Raw genomic sequence first — 11,947 nt, 5'->3', positions numbered from 1 at the left:
CTCCAAGGTCGTGTTCACTCACCTGGGAACTCCCAAGCGGCACTAGTCCTTGGCCATTTCCTGCTCCAGCCACAAGGGTTGTCCCCTTGCACGGGTACACAGGGAACTTATTTTCTCCCTATTTTGATGCTGAGTCTGGAATTCTAGAAGGCAAGAGCTATTTCATTTACTTCCGTGTTCTTGGTGGAATGTGTGACTGGGTAAATGCTTGCTGACTGAATTCATCAGCTACTTCTGTATATTTGGAGAACAGGAAACAAACAAACAAACAAACCAACAAACAAACTTGGGCATACTAGTAATATCCAGTGATCTTTAGTAAACTAGCTGAATCTCTCACCTGCAAACTAGTAAAGATCTTAGAAGTTACTGTCACCAAGTGACTACTGGGCACTGAGTTCTTTATTTTCATGTACTTTGAGAAAGCTAACCAAGATGCTAGTGATGTACTGGAATTAGGTTCATGGTCCTTTCTTTTCACCAATAAATGTGGAATAATAATAGTACCAAACTCCTGAGACTATTGTGTAGACACCATGGCTTTGTGCCTGGAGCTCCTGGAATATTCTAGGGCCCCCTCGGCACCTGGTCAATTTGAATAATTACCGGTAAGTGAGGTCTTCCACATCTGGCCAACCACAGTGGTGAAAAAAAAAATCAGTAGCACTCAAGTTGAAGTAGCTCATCTTTTATTCATACAAACGATACATACACAAGACTGTATATTGTTTGAACACCGAAATAACTTTCTAGTGTAACAACTCTGTAACAAAATTTTAACTAAATGTAACATTTATGAAAATATAAATCTCTGATTGGGTAATTCATCCCAACAATACAAAGTTTACATAAAAACATTCAACATGAGCTATCAGTTGCAAACATGTTAGGAAAAAAAATCATTCAAGTCACTTGTTACACTCTAGAGGTTTTTTTTTTTTCTTTTTCTTTTTTTTTTTTTTTTCACAGAACACTCACACACTACATGTAACCCACCTAGGCATTTAGTTCTTAGAAATGTATGGCATGGACGTTCAACTGATAAGAACAGGAATAAGACTGTGTTGGCTGAAGAGCTGAAAGTATGGACTCCAGATCACATGTATATAGATCTTAACCCTTCAAGGGCTTCCACCTACTGGTTGGTAGCTAAACTAGGAGGAATACATTGAACAAAGGTGTTTCACCATGGAGAAGGGTGTTGCTATCTGAACAACACCTTCAAATGCTTACATGTTAAATCCTTCCACCAGTGGAATACAATTGGATTCTCTAGGGGTTTAGATAATTTTCCCTTTTCCTACCGTGTCAGCAATCAAGGTGGCACTGTGTAATGTTTTTCTCATATTACTCCCTGGCATCCCCACCAGGTTAACAGGCTACAGCAGAAACTATCCCCGTCTTCATTTTGCAGTCCACAAAAGCAATAAACTCGGTGAGGCTAGAGGTCAAACTACAGGTACATGCTGAGTCACAAGCAGAGCCAGGATGAAAATAAGCTGGTTCTTTGTTCAATGTTCTGATTTAAGTAAGTTCCACTTTGAGAGAAAATCAAACCAATTACTACCAGTGACCCCCTTGGGAGGTCTTCCAGGACACGCCACGTGGAGGACTTAGAAGGAAGAAAATCACCTTCACCTTCTGAGATATATTTTCCATCAAATTGATGAAGTCTTTTTTTTTTTTAATGCCATTTCATAGTTTCAGCCTTGAAACAGTAAGACTGGGAAAGTTCTCAATCTGGAAGTGGAACAGAGAGAGAAGTGTACATACGGTGTGTGGAAGTAAGAAAGTGATTACAAACAGGGAATGATAGGAACCTTTGGATGCCCTTAAGATCTATGGGATATTTTAGCACAGAGACAGGCATATTCAGTTTGTCCCAGAGTTTTTGGTCGTTTATCTGCATTTTACACAGGAGAGAGGCGGAATGAGAGTAAGGCAGTGTCACCAGTGTTTCAGAGATGGTGTGTTTCAAAAGCTTGCTTTTCTATTAAGATACTGCAGGGGTCTGGGAAACATTAGGCTCCCCCACAACTGACTGAAGAGTATGGACTCTGGTTAAGTACAACGAATAAACGGACAGATGCTTTGATCAAACTCATAATGCCCTTTCCATACTTCTTTACACTCGGCACAAATATGCATCTCAAGAGAAGGCGTGAGAGGACTGTGGCTTCTCATTAAGTGGGATTCTTTTGTAATCCACGAGAGAAACAGTTTAAAAATTACACATCCCATTGCACAGAAACCCTTGCATGCAGTCGTTGTGAGTGTGTTTTGATGAAGACTGACTCTCCATGTTCAGTAGCCCTATGATAATGGTAGTTAGTTCTTGTCCTGGTCTGGTCACCATCTCACATGCTTTGTGTGCTGTCCTGGAAAACTGAAACACATCTGGACATCTTTCTTACACAATTTTGCACCATTAGACCTCTTGCGTTTACACAGTTGTCAGGATCGAGAAACGTAAAGAGATATTAAGGCTGCATTTGGCTGTCACACCCCCCACTCAGAGTCAAACGGTCCTCTGCCATCACGATTTCAACTGGCTTCTGTAGAGCTAATTCTAGTCCAACTGGTCTACCTATAACTACCTTTAGCTTCCCTCATCTGAATCAATGTAGTGATTTGTGCTGATTCTTATTACACCGCAAATTTAAAAGATTGTATTTGCTCTCTTCTGGGGGAGATGGCCATTTCACCGTCTCTTCTGGAAATTCTCTATTTCCGCTAATACATTTGGACAAAAAGATGGCACCCAAGTTGAGCCTCATAGTTCTGTTCCTTTCGTGAGAATATTAGTAAACTGAGAATTCCAGCATCTTTTCTGCTTTTAAGAAATGAGCAGCTCATCATTTGTGTCCAGAAGATGCACTTTGCTTTTTTTTTTCCTGTCATACATGGATTATGTATTTCTGTTGAGTAGGATAAACATCGTGTCAGTTATCTGGTGTGTAGCTGTGGCTCCTGGATTCTAGGGCAGCACACACTCGGTCATAACAAGAATTGTGTTTCTTGGAGGGTGTTGCCTCGTTGGACTCAGAAGAGTCACTCACGGTGATGGGGCTGTCTCTTGCAAAGACCTCAGTGGACTCTCGCCATAAGCAATCCACAGACACTTTAAAGGAGTAGCTGTTTGACTTTGGCCTGGATGTCTGCGTTGCATTGTTGAAAATCTGTCTGCTATTCGATGTGGCAATTTTGATCTTTAGCGCAGCATCTACACGATCCACAACTGTGTATATCCCTATACTCCCATCATCAAAGCCGACGATGATGTTCAGGTGTCTCTGAGAAAGTGCAAGGAAAGTTGGTGTTTTGTATAGGGAGCAAGCACCGATGTTTTTGCCGTCAGCCAGTCTCATCACAATTAAGCTAGAAATCGCATCGTTTTCCTCCTCCTCCTCCCCATTACGGAAACAAATATACACCAGGTAGCGACCATCTCGAGAGAGCCTCTGCCTCCAGATGACTCCAGAGGCGTGAACCACCCGTAGCTTTCCACTGTGTAAATCCAGCACATTGATATTTTCATCTCCCCGGGATATAATGCCTAGCTTCCCATTGGGAGAAATTTCAAAATCCTCCAGGTTTTTCAAGAAATTGCTTGGAAGCTGCACACGCCGACAGATCACTTCATCAGTCAGGCTCCAGAGGTTCACGGTCTCTGCTGACGTGATAAACACGATGACGTCAGGGCAGTCGGGAATCAACTTGAAATTCACAATGGTGATCCCGTCCTCACAGCAGAATTTCTTGGTGATACTTCCGGTCCAGAGACTGACTGCCAGCACTTTGCTTTTCGTCATTCCCACCACGAAGGTGTTTGCGGAGGTAATGAAGGCATTTTGCAAAGTGGTCAAGATGTTGCAGACTCTGTGGCCTGTGGCCAGCCTCCAAACCCTGGAGGCGTTCTCCTCACAGAGAGAGACCACAAACTGGTCGTTGTGGGTGATCAGCAGCTGAGAGATCCTCTGCCCATTAATTCGGAAGAGGTTTTCCCCACTGCTGGTGTGCCAGACGTACTGGCTGCTTTTGTCATCTGACGTCACCATTAGGTCCCCAGTGGACGTTAACACACAGTGTTCGACTATCCCTTCATGCTTAAATACTGCTTCAATGAACCCACTACTGAAGTTCCATTTATGTACACAATCTGAGCCATCGAGAGAGTAGATGATCTCCCCCCTGGCCGGCAACACCAGACTCTGAATGGGTTTTCCAGTTTTATCGATATTGGACATAGCTGTGATTATGTCTATATCCCAAATGGAAAGAACGCCACTGGTTGACAAAGACAGTAGCATATTGTGGTGACTGGATTTTACCAACTTAACGATGGTACCCGAGCTTTCCTGCAAGCTCGCCAGGCACTGTCCTGTGTCCCGTCTCCAGAAGAATACCGCTGGGGTATTCTCCATGGTTGCGATGATACAGTCCCCGTTTTTGGATAACACAGCAGATACAAAGCGTTCGTTGTGCCTGGCTCGGAATTTTTCAGCTACCTTCCACATGCCGGTGTCTAAGAGCTCAATGCTGAGAGCTTTACAGATCAGAATTGCACTTTGGTCCTCTGAAAGCTCAATGCTCACCACTTCGCTGTCTTCCTTCCGACAGTCAAAGTCTTCAGTCAGCTGGGGGTTAGATATGTCCTCCGTATTCCAAACCGAGAGGCTTCCCTCACTGTCTACCATGACCATCTCTTGAGCTGTGTCCAAGATGAGAAGAAACTTCACAAAACCACCTGAAAATTCTGACGTCACGGTACATATTTTTTCTCCACTCCCTAAGTGGAAAATGGTGGTATTATTGAGGTACTGGCCACAGAAAGCATATAGCCCATCCAGGGAGCACTGGACACATGTCACCTCATACCAGCAGTGGAACTGGTAAAGGGGCCATCCATAGAGCAGGTCAATGACAGTGACATCTTTGCTGGCCTCTAGCCACGCAAGGGCATGATTGACCGAGAGTGTAAATCCATTGATGTAGGTGGAGCCGCTTCCGTGCTTGGTCCCTTTGATTTCCACCTCAGACAGGAGACAGGAATTGACATTGTCGTAAATCAGCAGGGTGTTGTTTGTCGTAGCAACCACAAGGTACTTCTCATCACTGCTCAGCTTCATGCCCAGGATAACAGACTGGGCTGTAGTGATTTGCCGGAGGAGCTGGCGAGTTTCTACATCCCAGGTGCTGATGGAACCATTTTCCAGAGCTGTGAGAACAGTGCTGGGGTTACAGGTGGGGAGGATCTCTGTGACGTGCAGGTGGCTGGATGCTAAGGGGAGGCGCTCGGGGCTGTATGTCACATCCATGGATGAATGGAGAGGAACGATGGAGCAGTATTTGGGTCCGTCTTTGTCACATTCTAAAAGAAGGTGTCTGAGTTTGGGCAGGGAACTCACAACAGGCAGCAGCCTTTGCTGAAGCTCTGCTGAGAGGGAGCCTGGGAACGCAATGACCTTGTTTCTGATGCTACGGAGTGTGCTGGCCAGGAACTTCAGCTCCTTTTCCTGCGAGTAGTTGTAAGCAAGTTCTATGTCGGCAAGCACTTTGTCAAACTGGCCAATTTTGATCATGGTGTAAAGCCAGCTGAAGTTCATGATGATTCCATAAAGGAGGTCATCGGTTTTCCCACACCTGGTCAGATGATACAAGAGCTCAGACATCTTCCGGTGATTGACAAAAAAGATGTCGGGCTCTAGTGGGTTACACTGGAAAACCCAGGGCTGGTCAGGAGCCTGCCTGTCGAAGGATGCTTGTTCCATGAAGTGCTTTTCTTCCTCAAGCAGACTTCTGTTCTCTAAGTCCAGGCAGCCATTCAAGTAGGGGTCTTCCAGGCAGAAAGCTTTCCTCCTGCCTCCCGACCACACCCCTAGAAAGTAATCTGCCAGGATTGTGTGCATCTCTCGAAGGTTGCTGTCTTCTTGCAGGTACAGCTTCTGAGCTATGAGCTGCAGGTGTCTGTTGGCCCAGACTAAGAGTGTGACATTCTTCACATGTCTTTCTATTAAGTACCCATTGAGACCCTCCTTGAGCCTTGCAATATACAGGTAAGGTACTCTCAGGGGATTGCTGGGTCTGGTGTTCGCATTGAGTTCATTCATAACGCTGTTGTCCAGAGCTAATATATCTTCTAGTTCCATTTCACTCAAACCCATTTTGGCCATGGTGATATAACCCAGAGCCCTGGAGACCAGTTTCTGACCACACGTCTTCTCCAAGGACCAGAATAACTGCTCTATGCTTTCGTGGACAGTCACACAGAGGGAGGACTCATCGACATCCTTGTGAGATCTCCAGTGTCTCACCTCTCTGAAAGTTAGGTTCACAAACATAGGAAGTGTGCACTTGGAGAATGCATTATTTACATAAATCTGCTGGCCGGATGTGACCTTCCTTTTGACCCTCAGCAGCTGGTGTTTGAGGACCTGACTGCACATCTTTCTGTCCCGGGGAATCAGCTCAATGTAGTTGTCTTCTTCATGGATAAGGCACCGGAGTTTCTGCAGGATCCCGTGTTTGTTAGGCAGTGTGGAGAGGATGATCCGTACAAACCGGGGAAGATGAGCGGGCAGCCACCAGAGCTTCCTAGCCTCGTCGGTCTCTGAGAGCTGCTCTAGGGCATCCAATATTATCACCAGAGGTCTCTGCAGTGAAGACTCATTCAACAGGTTTATAAACAAGTCACGAAGGTCGTGGATCTTCTTAGGAAAGCTTTGAACCAGACACCGGTAGTTGACGGCCAGCTGTTCACAGACACTTAGAAGAAGTGTCCTCAGGTCAATACTCATGTCTGTTGTTCCTAGAAATCTCACAATGACAACTGGGTCAGAGTCTGGCCCTGTGTCTTCATGTAGCCAGCCATAAGCCTAAAACATACAAGCAGAATTTAGAACAGCGCTGTGCCTTTATGCAGCCATAATCAACGAGGTTCCCTTCTGGAGCTCACTAACACTATCCTTGCAGAGAAAAGGCTCTGATCCAATAAATGCACAGGCCATCTGGAAAGGCCAAAGTGCTGCTACTAAATTCATGCACAGATCTGTAGGTGAGACTCACGGGTAGCAATAGTACTTCTTAACCCTAAGGAAATATTTGAGTTCTAAAAACGAGAGTGTTCAATTACCATAACTCCAAGTGCATAGTCCGCTCGTTTTTTTCATCTAAATCCCTAACTTTTGGTAGTTGTCTGCACATAGCATATACTTAGTGCTTCTTTAATAGCTAACTTAAGTAATGATTTATAAATTGCATGGAGTGAATGTTTTCATTAATTGAGAATATATAACTCCATATGTGGATGGCCAATTTTTAGTTAATTAGAATAAAACAAAATATTCACTACCAATATTATATTGAATAGAATCTTTTATAACTGAGTGTAATTTTTGTTATTCTATGGGATCATCATTGTGATAATTATTTCCATCATAAAAATCTCTATGATTTGAGATGAGAGAGATGGCTCTCAGCTAAGAGTGACTTACTCTTGGTTTGTAGCACCCACACCAGTTGGCTCACAACCATCTGTAACTCCAGCTCCAGAAGACTGGTACCCCTTTGGCCTCTAAGGATATTTGCACTCATGTTCTCATACCCACACACAATATACATAATTAAGAAGAAAAATAAATCATTAAAATCTACATAATACTGTTTGTAAGAGGTTAGTTAATTATTGCGCTTTCAAATATTCCATTGTACAGACAGGTGATCATCATTTAATATGATCTCTCTGAAGGGCACATGGACTGACAGTGATTTTTAATAAGAGAGGAAGCTGAAGCTCAGGCTAGATCACTAAATGCTTCAAGTGGATGGTCATTAGAAGCAAAACTGAAGTAGAGCCATATCTAACATATATCCTATACTTCCTCCCTCCCTCTTCTTCCCCTCCCTCCCTCCCTCCCTCCCTCTGTTCCTCCCTCCCTTCCCTCTTTCTTTTTTTCCTCCCTTCTTTGTAGAGCTAAGGGAATAAAGCATATATGGACCAGCAAAATTCACTATTTTCTTTCTTTTTATGGCTGAAGAGTCAAAGTGGAGAAGGAATATGATCAAAGTGCAAAAGAATCCCCATGGAGTATTTTAGGGAGATTAAAGCCTTTTAGCTGTTTTATTACCAAGAATGCTCTTTAGAAAATAAGGGAATAGCCCATGAATTCTATTATTTATTATGTGTAGATTTTTTTTCTATCAATTAGGAAGCTTGGATCTTTGAGATAGTTCAGAGTAAGAAAAAAAAGTAAGATTCAAGGTCTATGAGTGTGAGTTGGATAAATGGCATAGCACAAGGAGTTTTCTGCTACTTAGTTTTGATGTTGGAAGCTGCTTTTAGGGATAACAGCGATGCCATGCACCAATGGCTCACTGGTAGCTGATCAGAACCCAAACCCAGTCTGTTAGGCTTGACATTGATTGCTCACATGCTGAGCAATCTATGTTGTCGTTGGGGACTGCTCTATAGTTATGAGCTAGACTCACATGAGACAAGCATGAGATGCCTGTTGGAAACAAGTACACTAGACAGTGAAACTTGTTGCCGACACATAGCTAGTCATTTGCCAGTAGAGGCAAATGGTGAGAAGGGGACAAAGAAACTGGTAAGCAAAACCCTGGACTATGTGTATCCAGATACACACAACTGAACCAGATCTCCAGAAGACAGCCCAGTCATCATTAAAGATGGACTTCATATGACCAGCATCCTGCAGAGTAGAGATAGAGGCTTCTCTGTATGCGCACATCAGCCTGTCTCATGCAATCTGTGACCTGACATGCACATGAAGACACAGCACTGGGATCTTCTACTCCATCAGTTCAACAATATTTGTTCCTCGTAACGGGAAGGAAATCCCCATCAGACTTCTTATGTGCCCTTCACTGTGTCATCAGTGTGCTTGTGAGAAAGAATCCTGAAGTTTGAAGATACATATATGGGCTCATCAAACCAGAGATTAAAGTCTCTCTCCTTCTCTCTGCCTTTCTCTGAATTTATTCTGATAGGACATTGTGCCTAAGGTCAGGTCTCTACTTCATCCTGTGCTTAACTAAAGAAGTGGTTGGATCTTCTCACACAAGCATAAAAAGCAGATGATCATGATGAACTAAAACATGTCCAATTAGGTTAAGAATTATATACCTGATTCTCATCTGTAAATTTGCTCTGGCACCAAATCCCCACAAGAGGTGCAATGCAGAAACCCTGTTTTTGTACTCATGGTGACCAATTTGATACTGTGCAGCACACAGCAGACTACAGGACTATTCAGAGAGTTAGATAAGGCTCTGCCTGACAGTGTAAAAAAGAATGACAAAACAGTTCTAAGTGACCATCAGACTCGTAGAAGCTGTTCTACTTTAACGCCAAGTGTAAAGGAAATTAAAATGGATTTGGGTTAGTACAGTTTAGGCTGACATGACAAGATAGTAGATATTACATTTTAAAATGAGGTCACAGAATTGTTATCCCAGCCTGGGTCTTTTGGTCTAGGATTCCGAGGGCCAAAAAATACATGGGTATTTCCCATGAACCCAAGAAGCGGGAGATGGTCATGGTGTCACTGATCAAAACAAGGACCTACTTACTGTCATGTTCACTGATGTCATAAGCAGAACTGCTATCTTGGACTGGATCTTTTGGTCTAGGGTTCTGAGGGCCAAAGAGTATTTGGGTATTTCCCATGAATCCAATGTGAAGCTTCAAGAAGAGGGAGATGGTAAGGCTTGGTGCTTTTCTGGTCCCTGGGCTTGTCTGAGGAATTTGCTGGTCCATGGAGATGATCTTACTCCAAAGACTATAGACATTTGTTAATGAATGTCTAAGACTTGATAAAACAATGAGCAAGAAAAAGGTGCAATGCCCTGCATTTAGGGAGATGTGTTGAGATACATTAGTGAGTCCAGGCTTGGAGGTGCATGAGGAGAAGAAACTTCTAGAAATGATGGGAAGGACTCCGAGGAGACAGTGTTTCCTAAAAGTTTGGTGCATACTCACAGCAGGATGGGTCATGTGATAACTTCCTGGGTGACTCAACTTTCTAGAACTTCCACACTGCAACTCAGTAGATATTATAAGTGTGGTTGGGGTTAGGAAAAGAAGGAGGAAAAAATGCTGTGTCAATAAAAACATTTGTTCCCTCACACCCACAGTAGGTTGTTTGACTGTGGTGGCCTCGGACGAAAGAGAAAAATATAGACAAAAGTGTTATCACTGTAGATGGGATATACTTATTGTTGGATTGAGACTGATTTAGTGACTAGAGAAACTGGAAGATGAGGTTTTCCATGACAGGGATGGTAAGGGTTATCAAGAATTGGGCTTCCTTTCATCCTAATGAGGTGGGTGGGAGGGGGTAGGGAGTCACTATAGAAAGTGGTTTTATAGTCCTGTCCCATGCATCCTGTTCTCACAGCACATCTGTTACACCAGCAGAAATGAAACACAGAAGTAGCCATCCCAGAAAGTCTAGTTACAGTTCAGATAGCAAGCACAGAAAATTGAATTTGATCAAGTTATTATTTTCCCCAAAGGGGGAAAATATTTCTACAAACAGAAGGGAAAGTGTAGATTTATTTTTTATTTATTTATTTTTACCTTTTTTGCTACTTCAGCTAGCAGTAGAGTCTTCCCAGTGCATGGTCCCCCATACACAACGAGAGGGTTGATATGCCCAGTTTTGCTTGGAAGGATGTATTTATGCAAGATGTTTAGTGATTCACATTTGTATTCATAGAAGGAGGCATATGTTTTACACAGTGAGGAGTGCTGCAGGATTTCATCGTACAGAGTATCAGTCTCTGTGTCAAAGTTCTGCTGTACTGTTGCCTGAATTATATCAATCATGTCTTCATAAAATTGCTTACCAAGTCCTTCTATGTAATGGCTTTCTATCTCTTGGGAATAGCCCAGTTTCATGTCACAGTGAGTGACAGATGTGTACACTCTCAGATTAGAGGATGCAACAATGGTAGGAATGAATTCATCCCTGAGTTTTATCAGCTTCTCTTGAGCTTCTGGGTCACGGACGATTCTTGGGTCTGTTCCGGTTATGTCCATGTATTTCCCCATCTCTGGGATTTTCACAAAGCGTTCGATGTTAGCAATCTTTCTGATGTAGCAAACACACTTCTTCAGGAAGGCTGGAGTTTGCTTGCCTAGAGCAAAGTCAAACTCATCCTCGATAGCTGGAAGAAGATAAGACAGGGTTCATTGTCTTGAACGATGGAACCATGTGCCCAAATTCCCAATATGTAGCTCTTAGTTACTTTGAGGGACATTGGCTTATAATTTGTAGAGATGCAACCCATGGAGCCATTTCTTAAGTTAGCATTAGGTTTTTCCTACACACATAGAACCTAGAAGAATTGGTTTTTTTTTTCATAAATAATTTTATTTCCTTCCTAATGGGAAGGAAAAGTCGAAGACCAGCTTGATAAGGCAAGCATGCAGGGTTCATGGTGATGAGTTCTAAGAGATAAGTTTAATTTCCCTCTCTAACTAGCTTCAGTCTGTGAGGCCAGGAAACATGAAGGTAGCTAGGCGACATAGCTAGGTTCCTGGTTCCTTGCCAGGTCACCCTTTCCAATGCAGTGTCATCCTTTAGTTTGAGGTGTATTGTAACCTATACAAATGGGCTGAAATAGAAACGAAAAAGCACATGCTAAAATAAAATGTAACTGTGTTCTGAATTCTGGTCTATCTTAATAATTCATGATACTTCTCAATTTCATGGGCTCAGAAAGGTATAGAAAATGACTTGTATAAGATATCATTTCTTCTGAACTAAACCACATGTCTTATAGTACATAGAGGTGCAGAGAAGTAAGTATGCCTTGTAAGTTCCTCTTTCCCTCCCTCCCTCCCTCCCTCCCTCCCTCCCATCCGTTTCTTTCCTCCCATCCTGGTTAGGCTTTTTATCAGCTACACACAAACCCCATGGGA

At 43.1% G+C, this 11,947-nt stretch overlaps 1 protein-coding gene across 1 annotated transcript in view; it reads right to left on the bottom strand.

Annotated features, from left to right (window-relative positions):
- Positions 1-676: 676 nt before the first annotated feature.
- Nwd2 (NACHT and WD repeat domain containing 2) overlaps positions 677-11,947 on the bottom strand; it is a 158,459-nt gene continuing 147,188 nt past the window's right edge. The window contains exons 6-7 of the mRNA XM_021163584.2: positions 10,601-11,190; positions 677-6,875 (exon numbers count right to left, since the gene is read on the bottom strand). Coding sequence (XP_021019243.1) covers positions 2,943-6,875; positions 10,601-11,190 — 4,523 coding nt within the window. The 3' untranslated portion in view covers positions 677-2,942. The remainder of the gene's footprint in view (positions 6,876-10,600; positions 11,191-11,947) is intronic.

Source organism: Mus caroli, chromosome 5 (assembly GCF_900094665.2).
Source record: "Mus caroli chromosome 5, CAROLI_EIJ_v1.1, whole genome shotgun sequence".
Lineage (NCBI taxonomy): Eukaryota > Metazoa > Chordata > Mammalia > Rodentia > Muridae > Mus > Mus caroli.
Note: the sequence above shows the minus strand (reverse complement) of the source record. Positions and strands in the feature narration are given on the sequence as shown.